General features: G+C 37.4%; 1 protein-coding gene across 1 annotated transcript in view; it reads right to left on the reverse strand.

Annotated features, from left to right (window-relative positions):
* Positions 1-15,110, reverse strand: part of LOC117293352 (triokinase/FMN cyclase-like) — a 33,467-nt gene extending 18,357 nt beyond the window's left edge. The window contains exons 1-10 of the mRNA XM_033775644.1: positions 14,857-15,110; positions 11,280-11,381; positions 7,513-7,617; positions 6,730-6,914; positions 5,449-5,527; positions 4,191-4,315; positions 3,913-3,997; positions 3,312-3,401; positions 2,351-2,467; positions 1,603-1,767 (exon numbers count right to left, since the gene is read on the reverse strand). Of these exons, the coding sequence (XP_033631535.1) occupies positions 1,603-1,767; positions 2,351-2,467; positions 3,312-3,401; positions 3,913-3,997; positions 4,191-4,315; positions 5,449-5,527; positions 6,730-6,914; positions 7,513-7,617; positions 11,280-11,381; positions 14,857-14,959 (1,156 nt within the window). The 5' untranslated portion in view covers positions 14,960-15,110. The remainder of the gene's footprint in view (positions 1-1,602; positions 1,768-2,350; positions 2,468-3,311; positions 3,402-3,912; positions 3,998-4,190; positions 4,316-5,448; positions 5,528-6,729; positions 6,915-7,512; positions 7,618-11,279; positions 11,382-14,856) is intronic.
* Positions 15,111-20,990: the final 5,880 nt, after the last annotated feature.

Below are 20,990 nucleotides of genomic sequence, written 5' to 3' on the forward strand. Positions count from 1 at the left end.
TTGACCTTGACCTTGACCTTTATGCAAAACCTAAAGTTTTGGTGGTCTTACCAAATGAATCGGAATCCCCAATATAGTTGGAAATGACACTTTAAGCGTTTTTCTAGACGTTTTGGTTCAAAAGTTAAGCGTGTTTTTACATTAGACCATGCGGATTGGCGGCCATTTTGGATTTTGACCTCTCAAGGTCATCAGAGGTCAAATCTGACTTCCCTCCACATCTAAAAATGTATCTTATGGTCCAACCTAACTATGTTAGAAGTTTCATGCTTCTCTAAAAAAGTGCACAATTTTCTTGCTAAGCCGCTGCACTATAACTAAGTTGGTTGCTATACGACTCTGCACAAAGGAATAGTGGAGGTAAAGTCAGTGTGTGCTGACACTTATGGTCCAGAAGGAAAACCATTAGTACAAAAATCATATACGAAATAACATTCAAAACGACAAATAAATAAATCAAATAAATTAACAATAGATCGTGCAAGTCTCGTGCGTATATGAACTTCCGGGAAGATTGTGAGTTTTACGTTGGGGAGACTTTGTTTCGTCCCTAATTTGTTTAACGTAATTTATGACCATAAAAATTACATATATTGTTGTTGACAAAGTAATTTATGAACGCAAAAATAAATTCAACAAAATAACAAAGAAAAACCGATATTTAAACTTGACATTTAAACTTGACCTCAGGTTACTTGAAAAAAAAATTAAGATTCAATTTTTTTTAGATATAGCTAAATAGTTAGAATCCAAATCAAGTTAAACTTCATCCAGTGCTTATAACTAAAATGATCTGAGTTTATTAATTATGAATTGGAAGAAGATCAACAGTTTATTTAAAACATGAATAAATTATAAGAAGATGATTATTAAAATCATTGATTGAACTGAGATGATTCCCTACAGCATAATATACTGGGTTAATATAACCATGGATGTGACATACCATCTCACTCAAAATCCTTCGCAGAGGAAACGGTGTTAGGAAATTGTAAGATCTTGTCTATCTGACTTGATAAAGTGGATTGCTTCCTTGGGTTTACCAAGGTAACGTTTTCTTTGTGACGTCTTATATGTGTCTGTGGTTTGTTTAGATGTAGGTAAAGTGATGCTACTAAAGGAACGTGCTGTTGAACAAACACTTAACTAACCTCGTTTAAATATTAAAGAAAGAAATAGGACAATTTTATGGTGTTTTTTTTTCTTTACAATACTGATATACCTGGCCAGATTTACATGCTCAGCTCATAAACTGTTGGATGTAGCTAAAGATACATCGGTTTCAAATGGAAGCAATAAATTTGTCACCGTTGCATAGAAGACTAGAAAACGAATATTGATTTGAATGTATAGGGACGGTCTTGGGCGAATAATAAATCTCTGGTGAAAACAAAACAAAGTAGACCTACATGTATGTTGTTTGTAAAATCCATGCACACATAGGCCTAATTTTTACAAAATGTTTTGAATTAATTATTTGTACAAACTCGTCATCAATATTTTAATTTGATTTGGATTACTTTAAAATAATATATTTGCAACCGTTCCACGGGGTGATGTGTATTCCTTTTGGAAATAAAACAAGAAATGCTGACTCCTTACCTTGTTTAACATTATCCTGACTTGTTTCCTCATTTCGCTTAGTAACTATTTGTTCTTGTGAATCTGCCTGGCATTCCACAAAGCCATGCCCACGAGGCTTTCCATGATTCTTATAGCGGACTAAGCTATCCTGACAATGCCATGACATAGCGTTTGTAGCACTGTCTGAAACAAAATAAAATACATATATTTATCAAAGAGGGGTCAGAATTATAAATTAATGAGTAAATCTTACTCATTGTTTTTGTTTGTTTAGGTATAATTATTTTTTATTTGGAAATTGTGTAACTCGTAACTCTGTCGACTGTGCTACCATTCTTCCTCGGTCATCGACATTACAATATTAAAGATATATTTACACACGACTGACAGTGAATGTTCTCAACTTACCAACATTATATAAATAAAACGAATGTGTCAAAGATTTTATGAAATACAGCCTTTGTTAATGGTATTCAATGCATTTTAAAAGTGTTAATAACCAGTTGATATATTTGAAGAGAATTGGTTCACCATACGCTGATGTTTATATTGGGAAAGAACAGACATGAAGGAGACATACGTCTGCCTACTTATAGTGTTTGAATCATTCGCTTGTCTACAAACCTTTTTTTTTCGAGAATCAAGAAATATCAGAGTAGCTTTTGGATAATGGCAAAGCGTGGCAGTCATATTTTGAACAAACATATTTTTTCTGTCGAGCTATGAAACCATTATCGTTAATCAAATTCCAGAGATGAAATTTTACCGATGCATGCTATTCTTTGCTCGTCCAGATGCATGATGGTAAGGGAAAAACCGGCCATGTCCAGTGACGTCATGAAGTGACCGACCATAACTCGCTCTACAACGACGCCTTTTGATTCTACGAAAAGTAAACAATACATAAATAAAATATTAACAACACTTTAAGCCTGTTGATAAACCACAAAATACCATTTTTCTAACAGTATCTTGATGGCTCGGAGAAAGTAACATGATTTGACTGTGACTGCATTTCCTTCATAAAGATTGTCTATAACTGGTTGCCTACAATGTGTAATGTGACATGGGTGAAAATGCTTTATCCATTTGGGAACAACAACCATTTTATTCAGACAGGTCCCATGCATCAGCGCTATGATTCGATATGCTACAATCAATATTAATATCTGAAGATGATTAACATTGTTTACTTTTTTTGTCTGCGAGCTGCGAGTTCCACAACCAATAAATTCATATCTGTTTTATTAAACGACAACGTGCTACGGGTTTGCAATAAGTCACTTGGAACATCTTTTTTTAGTGCATCGGTATAATATAAAAGTGAAAGTTTTTTTTTGTGTTGATGTATTATTTTTGTATTGATAACCAACAGCGGTTGACCGCCACTTAGGCCCATGGATTTTATCAAATAAGAAAGCAACGAACACGTTAAACATTGAAAACTCCCGCTCCCTCGTTAATTTGATTTATTTCTGTTTAAGGCAGTGAACCACAGTTCAAGATTGGACCAACCCAACCCGTAAACCAAAAGGGGAATTACCCAATTTGAATATCCTGATACAGTTCTGCGAATTATCGACCTAAACATCTGCCCCACAAACATGTGAATCAACTCAATACTACAGCTGTTGTCTCGATGCAAAGTCCTTATGATATCAAACAGCTAGCTGGCAAACACGTTTAGCCAATGATCTAAATTAACTTGTATTTGTTGTGATTCTTACCTAGATAGTTGATTATCGAGCGAGACATCAAGCATAGCTCTAGGCTAGACGTACCTCCGAGGTTGTTCAATACAATCATCACATTATCTCCTGAAAATATAGCGGTCAGAGTCTACATTAAAGGGAAATTATATGACTCGTTTCTTGTCTTCTTTAGGAAGAGAAAATCTAAATCAAGTTTCAATGAGCACACTTTAATTTATGTTTTATCAGATCTCGGGTTTTCGACAATGAGAAGGTGATTTTACTCGTATGGCTACAAACTGTTTAACATTTGGCATTACGACTAAAAAACACGGCCATCCCCAAACTATACCAAGTACAAACTTGAAGCGTTTGTTATTTGATAAGTCAATTACTGAATACACATAATAGACATCTGTCCCAGCTAGTTTTGTTGTTTTTGTTTATTCTTTCTCTATAAACTTGTTTAAATAGTTGGTAATTATTTACAAAGGGGCATACTGATATTTAAATTCACAACATATAATATGAAAATAATCTTGACACCCGGCTGCTGAAAGAGAGAACATATCACAAATTAACGGCGCTTCGTAATGGATATCAGAATAATGACGTCATCCGTTAGTTACTTAATCACCTGATTTGATGTCTATATGGCTATTGGTTGAGGAGCTGGTCATGTGATCAATCATAATAGCTGTAATGGAGTCAGCTTCACAAACCTGTTATTAGAAAGCAAACCAAAGAATAGAATTTACAAGTATAGTTCTAGTCTGGAATTGAACAAATACAAGACACCCAAGGTACATGTACCTTCTTTAGAAAATGATAATATTTCAATAAATCATTTAATATGATCCCTTTTTTGTTTTAAATGATACCAATGGTATGGCTGTAATACCCGTGTATCCTTACTTTAATCCGTTTTACGCCTGGTTCCCCATGTACTCCCAATCCCAGTTCCATCTCATCATCAGGGATTTGGAAAGTGGCACCAGACCCAGGCACGTGACAAGGAGACAAGCTTATACCGATGGTTCCTGTAAGAATATTGATACATTGAGATACACAGAAAGTTTCAACAATTAATTGGGGTAGTGAACGAGCCTATGTCGTCATAGTTGCCCATCACTGTACATGAAAGTATGAACTCTCACCGCAGAGGGCACGCGTTCTCTTTACATTAAGTGAATTTGAATAATTGCTTTCGAGAGATTGCAAGATATTAAGTTAATTATTTGAATGTAGTTGTCAAACAGTGCACAGTCAAATTATTCAACAATTCGACATACATTTCAATAACGCTATCCCGACCCATAATGCGACAGACATGTCTACATAGAACTATTATTTAAACATTCCTATAAAGCTTGGCACCCCCCCCCCCCCCCACTACACTAAGTGAAAGTAGAAAGACTAGGCCTGGAGCAGGTAAATCGAAACATTGAGTTGAGACCAAACTTATCTCATTCGGGGATACCCCCTCCCCCAGACACAATGATCCAGATCCCCCCCCCTGCCCCCACCTCTCAAACTAAGTACAGATGGATAACTTTCCTTTAAAGCTGATGAAGTTTAATGGGGTGAGTTCTTTGGAACTAAATTCATCTGAAGGACAAATTATGTAATCAATCACGTATTGGAATGTCAGAAACCTCGCTTCTACATCAATCAATGCCTTATATCTCACTTAATAGTTTATTAATGATGCTATTAAGAGTGACAATGAACCAATACATACTGGGCCTAATTGGAAAATTCATAGAAGCAATTTAAGCAGAAGATATTCCTAAAAACTTTTGCTTATTGAAAATAACAAGGAATACCAGCAGTACAGGCAGTGACATGGCAATCTTTTTCTTGGGTGCGTTTTCGCGGTTGTAATCAAGAACTGTTTTGGCCATTGGTAAGAGATTAACCAAAGGCAATTTCAACAGAAACAAGACCAAGAAAACACACCCCTGGTAGGCGTATTGTGTATGCTCGGCCACTTTTTGTGCTTAGACAGCTTTATGAAATTTAGTTATGTGGGATACGCATGGCTGCGTTGTTCAAGTCGAACTGTCCATCATTTCTCGAGCTATGACGACACATACTATTAAAACATGACATGACTTATATACCGCTACGCATGAATAAATGAACCAATAAATAATTGAAATGTTTGAATTACCCATGTGCTTGACAGCTTTAGTCGTGACCTCGACGATTTCTTCTAAACAGTGCCCCTCTTCCGCTAGAGCTCCGGCAATCTGATTGTCAGATTTAATGCAATTAATTAAAAGTACAAGTCTGCAAATTTGGATAAATCTTGCAAATAAGTTGTTTTGCTACAACCAATTCATCACCAAGACCAACAACATGTGGGCGTTATACATCTCTAATCAATGTGGGATGGGTTTTTTTATACTGTGTATGGAAAAAAACGGAATTAATTTTTGCATTGTATTTTTACTTGATAATGACTAAAATCCCTCAAACTTGTTTTACTATTTTATTTTTGTGTTCATTATTGTTGTAAGCGCTACTTGTACTACTACCACAACTGTCAGACTTCGCCTAAAACTGTATTGTCATATCTTTTTGTAATGTTTTTTTTTTTTTTTTTTTGCTGAGTATCAGAACACCATTATTGCATTAATGTTGACAATCAATCACTCTTGTGGAATTAAGGGATTGCATGCTCTAACAATACACAAATCATGGTAAAATTGTTACATGGAATGAGTGTCAGAGTAGTATCATAGAAACTTGAGACTCTCTTGGACGCAAGGTGGCAGCAGACTTATCAGGTACACCCATTGCTCTTGAAATTACAGCCGTGACCGAATTGTTCAGGACGTACTATAATACACATAGCAACAGTATTGGCCATGATTGCAGCCGCAAATTCGGATACGGTCTGATTTAGGCACCCACTCAATACTATACAGAATTGATGACAACGGAAACGAAGGCTATGACCTACCGTTCCAAACTCTCCCATTGGTAGAATTTAAGCTCTTTTTGATAGGATTACAACTCTCAAAGAAGATCATGATGTAAATCCTTTAACTCTGTATCAATTATACATCAGGGGGTAAGATTTAAAGTATATTAACCTATTTCCATGGACATTTCCCAAGGCGAGTTTATTCATAAATTTCAAACTGATATTTTATATAATGAATTAACCTTTTCTTTTACAGGCATGCAACTCAACTTTGTGTAAACATAAAGTTATCCGAGTATCCAATAATGTACTTCTCAATCTAACACTGTTATGGATTTCATTTTTTGGTTAATTTGCTCGATTCTTTATTCCTTACACTTTGGTCTCTTGCCTGAATATGTGAACATAAATGTTTTCTGAAAAAAAAAAAAAATGGAGAGTTATAGGGCTAACAGATGTACCTTACAACGTTGTTTCCTAACGACTATCTTTATAGGTTTAATGTAAACTATTTTAGATTACCTTTTGTACGAGGATAATGCCACAAAGTCCACGTCTTCCGGCTGTCTTGTCCACACTCGTGAGGGCGCAATCCTCTGCTACTGTCACAGTCTCTACATGGATACCACGTGACCTTGCCTTCTCGGCAGCAATACCGAAGTTGATTCGATCTCCCGTGTAGTTGGCAACAATCAACAGCACCCCCGCTATTTGAAATCAAAAGAACAATTATAGTATGGCTCATTGTCAATCAATTAAGAAGTATGATGATTAATAGTCTTGGAAAGTTTTAATAAAGTCTGCAGATGACTGTTCATCAATTTGTTTAAAAAAACGAATAGACAAAAAACAAACACTCATCAAACACTAACAAACAAACTAACAAAATTTAAGCTAGCAGTCTGTTTCAGAGAACCCAAGCGGAATAAACACTGGTAGTTACCAATGACGATTAATAATCATTGTACACTTTGTTAAAAAGTGTACATTAATTTTTAACCATAATTCCTGGAATGTTGAACCTCAAAGCCAAGAGGAACGTTTTACCCCTCAATTGTTTGGCGAACAAGACTTTTGAAAGATTGGTACAACAAATTCAGCAGATATCCCACTTGATCCACATTGTGTGCATATGAATACAGCAGACCAACACCTTTATTTTCAAAATATATACATTTACCCCATGACCACATTCTCTCTTGTGTTTTTAGCTTCGTTTTAACACTTTTGTAGAAACTAGAGTGAAACTGTGCTTTGGAAGAGGCACCAAACTCATCCGTCAACAGAGGGCGTAATTACATTTACCTGGGTTGGCAACAGCTTTTATAGCAGTGAATATATCGCTTGCTGGAGGTGAAGTAAACACTGACCCAGCAATGGCTCCCGTCAACATTCCTTGACCAACATAACCTTAGGGTTAGACAAAAGGTAATGGTTTTGAAGGTAAACACCTGGTAAAACAAATGGTCATAGTGGACAACTCTCCTTCAAAATATTTGCTTGAATGAAATGCTCAATATTTAGTTTATGAGTCGAGTAACATTTTCGTAGTTCGAGTAAAAACCGATGTGCTTGAAAAGAAAAAACAAATGTTTTTACTCATTACTTTCTATGGACTGCGATTGCTGATTAAGACTAAACTATTACAAGAGTATGTTTGGCTTCCAAATAGTTTGGTTTGTCTTTGACAATAAATAGTTTGGTTTGTCTTTGACAATAAATAGTTTGGTTTGTCTTTGACAATAAATAGTTTGGTTTGTCTTTGACAATAAATAGTTTGGTTTGTCTTTGACAATAAATAGTTTGGTTTGTCTTTGACAATAAATAGTTTGGTTTGTCTTTGACAATAAATAGTTTGGTTTGTCTTTGACAATAAATAGTTTGGTTTGTCTTTGACAATAAATAGTTTGGTTCGTCTTTGACAATAAATAGTTTGGTTTGTCTTTGACAATAAATAGTTTGGTTTGTCTTTGACAATAAATAGTTTGGTTTGTCTTTGACAATAAATAGTTTGGTTTGTCTTTGACAATAACTAGTTTGGTTTGTCTTTGACAATAAATAGTTTGGTTTGTCTTTGACAATAAATAGTTTGGTTTGTCTTTGACAATAACTAGTTTGGTTTGTCTTTGACAATATATAGTTTGGTTTGTCTTTGACAATAAATAGTTTGGTTTGTCTTTGACAATAAATAGTTTGGTTTGTCTTTGACAATAAATAGTTTGGTTTGTCTTTGACAATAAATAGTTTGGTTTGTCTTTGACAATAAATAGTTTGGTTTGTCTTTGACAATAAATAGTTTGGTTTGTCTTTGACAATAAATAGTTTGGTTTGTCTTTGACAATAAATAGTTTGGTTTGTCTTTGACAATAAATAGTTTGGTTTGTCTTTGACAATAAATAGTTTGGTTTGTCTTTGACAATAAATAGTTTGGTTTGTCTTTGACAATAAATAGTTTGGTTTGTCTTTGACAATAAATAGTTTGGTTTGTCTTTGACAATAAATAGTTTGGTTTGTCTTTGACAATAAATAGTTTGGTTTGTCTTTGACAATAAATAGTTTGGTTTGTCTTTGACAATAAATAGTTTGGTTTGTCTTTGACAATAAATAGTTTGGTTTGTCTTTGACAATAATAGTTTGGTTTGTCTTTGACAATAAATAGTTTGGTTTGTCTTTGACAATAAATAGTTTGGTTTGTCTTTGACAATAAATAGTTTGGTTTGTCTTTGACAATAAATAGTTTGGTTTGTCTTTGACAATAAATAGTTTGGTTTGTCTTTGACAATAAATAGTTTGGTTTGTCTTTGACAATAATAGTTTGGTTTGTCTTTGACAATAAATAGTTTGGTTTGTCTTTGACAATAAATAGTTTGGTTTGTCTTTGACAATAAATAGTTTGGTTTGTCTTTGACAATAAATAGTTTGGTTTGTCTTTGACAATAAATAGTTTGGTTTGTCTTTGACAATAAATAGTTTGGTTTGTCTTTGACAATAAATAGTTTGGTTTGTCTTTGACAATAAATAGTTTGGTTTGTCTTTGACAATAAATAGTTTGGTTTGTCTTTGACAATAAATAGTTTGGTTTGTCTTTGACAATAAATAGTTTGGTTGTCTTTGACAATAAATAGTTTGGTTTGTCTTTGACAATAAATAGTTTGGTTTGTCTTTGACAATAAATAGTTTGGTTTGTCTTTGACAATAAATAGTTTGGTTTGTCTTTGACAATAAATAGTTTGGTTTGTCTTTGACAATAAATAGTTTGGTTTGTCTTTGACAATAAATAGTTTGGTTTGTCTTTGACAATAAATAGTTTGGTTTGTCTTTGACAATAAATAGTTTGGTTTGTCTTTGACAATAAATAGTTTGGTTGTCTTTGACAATAAATAGTTTGGTTTGTCTTTGACAATAAATAGTTTGGTTTGTCTTTGACAATAAATAGTTTGGTTTGTCTTTGACAATAAATAGTTTGGTTTGTCTTTGACAATAAATAGTTTGGTTTGTCTTTGACAATAAATAGTTTGGTTTGTCTTTGACAATAAATAGTTTGGTTTGTCTTTGACAATAAATAGTTTGGTTTGTCTTTGACAATAAATAGTTTGGTTTGTCTTTGACAATAAATAGTTTGGTTTGTCTTTGACAATAAATAGTTTGGTTTGTCTTTGACAATAAATAGTTTGGTTTGTCTTTGACAATAAATAGTTTGGTTTGTCTTTGACAATAAATAGTTTGGTTTGTCTTTGACAATAAATAGTTTGGTTTGTCTTTGACAATAAATAGTTTGGTTTGTCTTTGACAATAAATAGTTTGGTTTGTCTTTGACAATAAATAGTTTGGTTTGTCTTTGACAATAAATAGTTTGGTTCGTCTTTGACAATAAATAGTTTGGTTCGTCTTTGACAATAAATAGTTTGGTTTGTCTTTGACAATAAATAGTTTGGTTTGTCTTTGACAATAAATAGTTTGGTTTGTCTTTGACAATAACTAGTTTGGTTTGTCTTTGACAATAAATAGTTTGGTTTGTCTTTGACAATAAATAGTTTGGTTTGTCTTTGACAATAAATAGTTTGGTTTGTCTTTGACAATAAATAGTTTCGTTTGTCTTTGACAATAAATAGTTTGGTTTGTCTTTGACAATAAATAGTTTGGTTTGTCTTTGACAATAAATAGTTTGGTTTGTCTTTGACAATAAATAGTTTGGTTTGTCTTTGACAAAAAATAGTTTGGTTTGTCTTTGACAATAAATAGTTTGGTTTGTCTTTGACAATAAATAGTTTGGTTTGTCTTTGACAATAAATAGTTTGGTTTGTCTTTGACAATAAATAGTTTGGTTTGTCTTTGACAATAAATAGTTTGGTTTGTCTTTGACAATAAATAGTTTGGTTTGTCTTTGACAATAAATAGTTTGGTTTGTCTTTGACAATAAACAGCGTCTGTTGAAGAGCAAATGTTGTGAAAATTGCTTCAAATCTTCAAGTTTATTCTTCATATCATAACAATAACAACAAACTCTTATATATACTGCATTTATAAACGTATCAAGATCAATGCTCTGTACATTAGTGCCCTGGTCAATAACATCCCTGTAATGTTTCTCAGCTCCCTTGGGAGTATACAGCCCTGGGCTGCCTGTAATAGCGCTTGTGGCTATTTCATACACAATATCAACCTCTACCCTTGCAGGTACCCATTTATACCCCTGGGTGAAGAGAAGCAATTATAGTAAAGGACACAAGTGTCACGACCGGGATTCGAACCCACACTCTGGTGAATCAGCACCAGAATTGGAACCCACACTCCGGTGAATCAGCACCAGGATTCGAACCCACACTCCGGTGAATCAGCACCGGGATTCGAACCCACACTCCGGTGAATCAGCACCGGGATTGGAACCCACACTCCGGTGAATCAGCACCAGAATTGGAACCCACACTCCGGTGAATCAGCACCAGGATTCAAACCTACACTCCGGTGAATCAGCACCAGGATTCGAACCCACACTCCGGTGAATCAGCACCAGAATTGGAATTCTATGCTCTTAGACCACTCGGCCATGACACTCTGACACTATGTCATACCTGCAGCAAATGGTTCATGTCCAGATCCCCCACCAGAGAGCACGGCAACCCTACTCGTCTGTCGGTACTCTTCAATATCACCTCGTAGTATCACTCTGTGACCTGTGGGGTACAATGACACTTTATAACACTTGGACATCATCACCGGCGGCTAACGCTATATCCAAACATCCATAAATTCCAATCTTGTAAACTCTTCGACAATGTGGAAACAACTCCCCCAAGACTGCCAAAACATGGAGAACAATCACTATTATTCTCACACATTCGGCAATCCACACAAAAGCGTCTGCCGTTAGGTAATTTCTGATAATGCATGGATAATGCATTTTGCAAAATTTCCATTTCGGAATACTGTGGTTACAGACGGGGGAAAAAATGAATTTGAGAAACGTTATTAACAGTTGAGTATTCCAATTGCAGATTACCCTTCCTGCGCAGACATAATTGCTCTACAGAATTTCGAAAGTGTCTCAAAAACAATCCCACAACTTGAATGAAATTTTCACAGGTTAGTTTTATTGTGTATTATTATCTAAAACTATGGTTGAAAGAAAGAGTGGGTTTTCTTAAACGATTTAGTTTTGTCTTTTAATGTCGCAAGAGCGTCTGTGCATACGAATACCCGGCATCTTTATTTTAGCTTCTAAAAATCTTCCGTACTTGGAATATTATTGTAAGAATTATTTGAATATCCGTTGGATCTAGACAGTCATTTTGTAGTTTGTTTTTGGGGGAACTTTTTTAAACTGTCTGTTTGGTACGGATATCTGTTGTTGTTGTTGTCGTTAGGTATTTAAGGGAGAGAGAAACAACATTGGTTTGTTTTTCCATTGTCTTCAGGAACCTTGTCAATCGTTGTTGATATTTATGACAAAGAGTGGTAGAACATGCTATAGATAATCAAAACGTCAACAAAACCAATCAGGGCTGAAACGGAATATATTGACCCAGTATGTGAATGACACCAATGTGGTAAACTGTGGAAACGTCCCAATAAGAGGGTGATTAATTCCCCTATGCTATATCAACGGTAACTGCTCTATATTCCGACACCCCTATGTTCCGACACCCCTATGTTCCGACACCCCTATGTTCCGACACCCCTATGTTCCGACACCCCTATGTTCCGACACCCCTATGTTCCGACACCCCTATGTTCCGACACCCCTATTTTCCGACACCCCTATGTTCTGACACCCCTATGTTCCGACAACTCAACCATTATTCCGACACCCCTATGTTCCGACACCCCTATTTTCCGACACCCCTATTTTCCGACACCCCTATGTTCTGACACCCCTATGTTCCGACAACTCAACCATTATTCCGACACCCCTGTTCCGACACCCCTATATTCCGACACCCCTATGTTCCGACACCCTTATATTCAAACGACCCAAACACCCCTATGTTCCGACACCCTTATATTCAAACGACCCAAACACCCCTATGTTCCGACACCCTTATATTCAAACGACCCAAACACCCCTATGTTCCGACAACCTGCACCAATATTTTGTGTTTGCCATTTTGTTTAAAGAAAAACAGTGCGACTTAAAGAAACTTCACCTGACCGCAATTTAGTCCATTAACGTACCGGTAACCTATCTTTATGTAGTCCCCAAAAGGAGTTTAATTTGTATAAAAATAGTGTTATTCTGCTATTAAAAAAAAACAACTTTGGTTTAGTTAGAAGAGGACTGAGTAATGGAGAAGGTGGTAGGACTTTAAGATTATTACACATCGGTGCAATAAACGCAGGAGAGGGTTGGAATTTTTATTAATTGAAGTTGACAACACCGACATGCATTATCTTAATTTGATTCCATTATTTTTTAAACAGTCTTATGAATGTTCAAACCTAATCCCGGCCGAAATTCACCAGGAAACCTGGCTAAAAAAACTTGTCGGAACATAGGGGTGTCAATACATAGGGGTGTCGGAATATAGGTTCAGTTGTCGGAACATGGGGTGTCGGAATATAGGGGTGTAGGAATATAGGGGTGTCGGAACATAGGGGTGTCGGAATATAGGCTGAGTTGTAACCATAAACAACATCACCAGAAACGGTGCACCGTTGTAAAGCAACAACCTTGTTTGAGCAACCCACATAATGGTGTGTATTTCAATGGTCACATAAACACACGTATGCCAGGATATAAGTATAATACCCTTATATCGACATCGCTCGTTGGTTCAATCTCCACGGTGTACACAAAACAACAACTTGTATGCATAGCAATAATAACACCTGTTTTATATTACAAATATAGCCCATACACTAGGCCTATACCATTATATACATCAGTTTCCTCCCGTACTACACCTGTTGTTACACTTAAAGGCACAAAAACTTACCAGATTCATGAGCGAAAGACCCAGGTTGAAAATTCGAACCTGAGGGGGGAAGAGCTTCGGCCGTGTGTGCACGTCACCGGGGTCAACGACTCAGCGCTGCATGTGCATTGTGTATCCCGGTGTAGCGGTTTCAACTTCCGCCGTGTTCAGTTTTCCGAATGACCAAATACGGTAACATTACGTCATGCGATGCCTGCGCACAGCAAGCAAAAGTAGTCAAGTGCTGTATTGAGTCATCCGTGTTACTCTCCGGTAGCTGTCATGGCGGCGTCCACAAGTACAACGAGCGGCGAACGCGTGGATCGTATGAGAGAATTTGGTGTGGCACAAGCAGCGTGACCTGCTTAAAGTTGTACGCATGAATACGTGTAAAGATGGACGAGAGAATGTGACTAAACAGAAAAGAATCGTAATAATAAACAAATTGGGGTCACTGAGAGAACTACAGTACTCGCCAGGGTACTCGCGGCGGTATTTTTGTCTGGCTACGTCACCCGGAAAACTGAACACGCTGGAAAGCTTAAACCGTTCGAACAACGTGGTGAAATGTCCGGCTACGTCACCCGGAAAACCGAACACGGCGGAAGACTGAAACCCCCACACCGGTAACTGTGTAGCCATAGTCTTGATCCAAGACCATTGATGTTGCGCGGTCATACACAACCAATGTTCTGATCTATGCATGGCAAAAACTGTACACACTTGTTATAATAATCGAACGTTAGCGGGCGCTCTGGTTCTCCGATTTCCGCATCTCAGCGCGTGTACAAGACTACGGCTGCACAGTTGCAGGGATACAGAATGCACCCACACACAGCGCTGAGTCCGTGACGTGCACAAACAGCCGAAGCTCCGCCCCCCCTCAGGTTCGAATTTTCAACCTGGGTCTTTCGCTCAGGAATCTGGTAAGTTTTTGTGCCTTTTCTTCAAATTATTTCCTCAATGGTGTTTTGAATGATATTGTAGGATTCATAAGACATTAAGGATCAAGTTCGTGTTTCTAGAATTTGTGTCATGATTTTCAAAAGTGGTAAAATTTGAGCAAATCTGCTGACTAGCTGTCGAAATTGTACGTTTTTAACCATTTCGCCCTGCACACATTGCGTTTGCTTCGTAACCCTCCGGATACGCCGTCGGCAGGAGGGTTACGTTATTGCAACTACCATGGAGGTAGAATAATTGTAGGAACTACTGGTTACATTATTACATTACGTACCTTTGAGTTTCTTTACGCATGGATTGAGTGCCACGACCCCTTCGAGCATTTCATCCACACACGTCCCTACCGAGTTGAGAAACTGTTTGTGATGTCTGGCCATCTTTGGCTCTCGGTTTGCTCTCCAGCGATGACGGTGACATTGACGTCTTGTGTTCCTAGAATTTACTCACACTTTTTAGCTCACCAGCAACAAGGAGGTCTGAGGGAGCTGGGAGTGTCAACAACTTGCAAAAATCAACACACGCATCAAAACTTTAGTAGGTCATGCGCCCTCAAGTGACGTCGAATGGAAAGTTTACAAGGGACTTCGGCTACAGCTACGGCTAGATCGCGCGCGTCTGCCTATTCTTCAACACTGGTAGACGCGCTGATCTAGACGTAGCTGTAGCCGAAGTCGTCGTTTCGGACACGGCCTTAGTATGCTAAATTTTTGCAGTAGACGCAAAGCGTAGTGGTCTGATTCGGAACATCACGATGCTTTGACGTTCTTGCGATGCTTTGTTGTTGGATTATTCTTGGTTGTTCTTTCTGTAAGACTTTTTACGGGGGGGGGGGGGGGCAATTCGTGGGGTCTTTCAAGGCCAAATTAAAAACACGCTTGTTTAAGAAGGGGAATAATTTTGTTATGAAAAAGCTGACACTCCTTCTGCAGTGTTTCACTTTTCTCTCCCTCTTCCCATCGTTGATAAAGTAAACATTGGCATGTGTCTTTTTCGTTCGAGCTGAGGTTAGGACCCCGGTAAGGTCGAAAACTCAGGTGAATAACTAGGTATACTCCTACGGCACGCTTGATGATGCAACGCTGTACAGTACATTTTATTTAATAAAAGTTAATGTCAAGACATGTCTGATGGTTGCTAAGCCTACCATGGCAGGTATATGCAAAGAAGCTTGTCATTCAAATGCATAGGGTTGCAGTAGTGCAAGCTAATGGGTGGTTCAAAAGAGGGTCAAGTGTCAACCATTATTATGCAATAGGTTGGCTCTCGTAGATATAGGGTGCGTTCGTTAAGCTTCCCTTGGTCGACCCCGGTGTGTGGCGGTTTTTTTTCCAGGACGAACGTGGGTAATTATCTGCACACGTTGTCCTGGAAAAAGAAAACGCCACACACCGGGGTCGCGACCCGGGGAGGCTAATCGAACGCACCCATATTTCTAGAATAATGAGCTTCATTGGGCTCAAATTGACCGTGGATCAGATGGAATGGGGGGGGATACAATGATACTGAAAAGTTTCTGACACTTTCTATTGGATCAATGTCTTTTCTCACTTTTATTTATAAATATTTTGTAGTAATGAATAATGTTTTAATTTCTTTAAAGTCACCTGGAAGTGGTTTTTTGTCAAAATAAAGCTTTTGTCACTAAAATATATGTTTTGATGAATGGAATATGAATAAACAATTAACTAAGGTTTACCAAAGTTAGTTTCCATGTTATATACAAATTTGAAAGAGAGGGCGCTGTTCGTGACGTCAATCGAGGCGCGATGAATCGCACGCAGTGCCAACACAAAATAGTGACGCTTGGCGCAAGCTAAAAACATGCCCTCAAAGTTGAAACAATATCTGATTTTTTTCACGTTAGGCAAATGCTCCTTTAGGTTCGTTACGTCTTCAGTTACCTTCTTCGACTTCCCCACTACCTGGATACATTGGGATGGCGTCATGTTTTAAAAAAGAACTTTTCTCTTCATGTCAAAATGTGTATGTTTGCTGCACAGCGCTGGAAAAGACGTCAGACCGGACCACTTTGCAAACTGACCCTATCTTTAGTTGTTTTGCTGCATCCAGCAGCATTGTAAAAACTCACGACTATGGCTTGAATGTACTTGCACATACATGTGTACGCTGTTCGATCGAGACAAAGTCTGACTCGATTGACGTCACAAAAGGGTTAGGCGAAGTCAACCCCCACACAACTTATTTTTTTTTGTAAACAAACATATAAATCGTTAAAAACAATTACTCAAACAATTATTTTATTGTTCAGAAACATACTATAATGTTTGAAAATAATATTTCCATGTGACTTTAAACATGGACTATAACGGATTATTGATATAGCCAATATTACTATTTTTGTACAAGAAATGTAAAATAAGGACTGATATTTTAGTAGATTCAATAAAACCTTTTCCTTCATGCAAAAAAAACACAAATTCGCGCGGCGTACTCCGACCCAGAAAACTCAGTTTCGGCAAAAGCCGGTGACCCACGAACCATTCATACACAGTGTGTGACGTCACACCACGTACCGAAGCTCTGTACACAGTGTGTCAGGTCGATCGTGTGCGTGCATTTTACATGTACATTGAATGTGGAATAACATCGGACACTATAGGCTGCATTTTTTTGACACAAAAAACAGCGAAAATGTCCGATGGCAGCGGGTCTTGGGAAAACCACAGTATAGATGAGGAAAAGGCATTTCAGGGAGGCACTTCAGAGGAAAGTGAGGGGAGCTCACCGGACGAGAGAGAAGCCGAAGAAGTGTTATGAGTACATTTAGTTAACCAGCCCGGGGACGATGATCGTCAGGCCGAAGACGATGAGCCAAACCCTGATGATCGACGGCTAAAGACAGACTGGTAAGGCCACAAAACGTTTCATGAATTATACTGAATGATGCTTCGTTTGATCAGTTTATTTCTGCTCCCAAAAATAGTTGAAGGCTATCCTTGACTAAATTAAAACATGAACGAACATGATGGACAAGGTTTATTGTTTACCTCCATTCACGTTATAATACATGTACATGTATGTGAACAACACATGCACTGACTTAGTCAGTAGAAATGTGAGGGGAGGGGTAATTTTTGTCTTGCGTTTTATACTTTGTTGGCAAAATTCATACATTATCAATTTAAACTGATATTGTAGATAACCTATGTTGTTGTTTTTCTCCACCAAGTAACTGCGTGGTGTTGGACACATGTGCATCTACACAAATATCTCATGTGCATGTATGTAACTGTTACTTTGGATTATGATTGCCTTCTGGCATGGGTATAGTTTTAAAGCAATTCAGGTACACACATGCAATATTAACACTTCACCATGCAAACCACAAATCTGTTGTAATAATTTTGTATGAATTCTTTTGTTAATAATTTTGTATGAATTCTTTTGTTAATAATTTTGTATGAATTCTTTTGTTTTGTTTTACAGAAAACACTGCAATGTTGAATATCAGCAAGTGGTGAGCTTAGGACTATCTTGTCCGTTCAACCGCTGCCACTGACATCATGTTTGGTGGCAGCAACACGAAGGACATTTCCAAACCCTCGTGAACAGTACAGTGGAAGGATTTTCGTATCCACCAACGGATTAGGCAGCTTTGCTTTGGTTTATTTGTCTTCAGTCGTAACAATTTTCCAAGTTCTAATGATCCGGAGGGAGTGAGAAATAATTTTATAAGCCATAATAATTTACGTATAAATGAACATGTATATTATTTCATTTTGTTTCTTTCAGAGGGGTGGGTGGTTCAAATTGATTAATTTAATTTGAACGACCCACCCCTCTGAAAGACACAAAATGTAAATTACTCTGGCTTATAAAATTAGGTGTGTGGTTCAAATTGATTAATTTAGCACTTATGTGCAATAAACTTGTCCCCTGTTGTCAACAATACACTATGATTAACATGGTAACAACATTCAACTTGGTTAGCAGAAATATAAAAACAAAACAAAAAAAACAGAAGCCTACATGTACACCTCCATAATAACGACAACACTAAAACTGTATGTATTTGCAAACGACAATAGTTTATTTTTCAGTTTTAAATATCAAAATTGAAAAAAGGTTGCCTAGTGATAGCGAAATCATCTGAACATTCCGTCATCAAAAAAAGTTAACTATACAACCCTGTCAACGCCCCTCCCCCTAAAAAAGAAAACCTAGGCCATGTTATGTACCTAGTTAGCTGTGGTTCTCTTTGTAAATTGTAAATTAAGTTGTACATTAAAAGAATATAATAAAATCATTGTGTACAGACCATGTTATTCTGTTTTTAAACAAAGTTGATTGTACTACCCTGGTTACCCCCCCCCAAAAAAAAAAAAATATATATATAAAAAATAAAATAAAACCCACATCAATGTGTACAAGCTAGGGCCCAATTTCATGGATCTGCATACTGTAAACAAAGAATCGGCACTTGCGGAAGCAGGGAATTATGTGCTTACATCAAGCGCGTTTCACAGGTTACCAGCGAATTTTGGCTTTTGCCGGTCATGGGTGCATACTTGGTTTATACCAGGCATTCTACTCTTACAAAGTAAGCGCAGAAATTTAGCGTTTGGACGTAAGCAGAGAATGGTGATCATAAGCGCAGAATTTGGTGGTGAACAGATCCATGAAACTGGGCACAGGTCATTCTTTCTTCAAACAAAGTTGAACCCACTACCTTTGAACCCCCACCCCCCCCCCCCCCAAAAAAAAAAAGCTGCTGCATCCTTTTCTCGGAAGGTTTGACGTAACACCACAGACTGACAATCTCTCTTTGAGTTGGCATAGTTTTGAAAAGAACCTTACAGGAGTTAACGCAAAACCAGAACAAAAGGAGTCCACATGCAACAAAACCATGCAACAAAACCATGCAACAAAACCAGGGGGCAGGTTTTCTTTATGTCTGATAGAAAACATGACCTCCAACCACCCCCTCCCCCAGATCTACACCTAGTACAAAACTGTTATTGCGATTCAACACCCCATCCCCCCCCCCCCCCCCCTCCACCGTTAACAGTTTTCAAAGGGGCAGCTGAAAAACTAAAAATGAAGAAATCATCTGATCCTCTGAAAATTTGCATGCATAGGCCTACTACTTACCTAAATTGCTATTGAGAATCTACTGCGAGTTATTTCTGTACAAAAAAATATAAAAACAAAAAATAAATAAATAAATAAAAAAACTAGTGCTGAAAAAGAACTGGCCTTATTTTACAAATGCAAATATAGTAAACACTCCATGTAATTAACCGTGCCAAGCCAATAAACACAGCTATAGGAAAACTTCACACTAAACTTCTCTGGAATTGGTAATTCCTGAATTAGGAGAGAAAAAAATCTGAATGACCATGGATGGGCAATTATATGGATGGGAACAATTCTTAGGCAGCTTTGGCAAAAACAATGTCCAGCAATCCAGCATAGACCAATATAAATACATGTCAGCGAGGCCAACTGTTAACTGTAACAATCAACTTTTTAAATGGATTAATATAGTGTTCACACATGGTTGAGCATGAGCATGCCAGAAAATGTAAACCAGGGCATAAACATGCCAAAAGCACTTGGGTGGCTACATGGATTCATCACTCAACAGAGTCAATACACTATGTAGATATTTTATGGTAGTCGGGTCAGATTCAGAGCATGCACATCGTGTCATTTGACAAGATGATTGTTCCTTGCATGAAAAGGGTAGAGATTGTTTACTATTTTTCTTATTACAAATACATGTACATGTATTGGGCCTGAATTAATAATGGAGATAGTTTCTCAGTAGTAGATTTTTAAAGATTATTAACAAGTACTTACCAGGCTTTTCTCCCTCTCTTTTCTGTAAGTGATTCTTTTGCTGTTCCACGGCCACTTGCGACCAGGGCCACGGCAGAGGGACCCCGCCGACGTCGTACTCGTAGCATGCACAAGCAGCACTGGCTGGGGCCTGGTGGTAGAAGATCCCCCTGAATTCTCTCGATGTTTAGAGGTTTAAATTTCGGAATCAATCCAGGCTTCTTACACAAACTTTGAAACTACAAGTGCATCCACAAACAACCAAATAGTCGGCAGTATTTATAGCTGACACACTAGAAACAAAAAGCTTCGTAGCACACACGCACGCCTGTAGTGTGGATGAAAACGCATACACAACACACGGAGTAACATGGCGTAATCTTTGTTTACTCTCGTTGCTTCATGGGTAATACGTCACCATTTTTTGACTGCGTTCATGACGTCCGCTGGTTTACAAATCCGCTTGGATTTCAGTGTTGGTTTAATAGCCGGGAACCAGTACAGGGCGGGAAATTTCAAAATCGAAGAATCGAGGTCAAATTTTTTCGGTCAAATTGTAGCAAAAGTATTTGGAGAAAAACATGACCACAACAATGAATTGATAGC

This window comes from Asterias rubens, chromosome 8, assembly GCF_902459465.1.
Source record: "Asterias rubens chromosome 8, eAstRub1.3, whole genome shotgun sequence".
NCBI lineage: Eukaryota > Metazoa > Echinodermata > Asteroidea > Forcipulatida > Asteriidae > Asterias > Asterias rubens.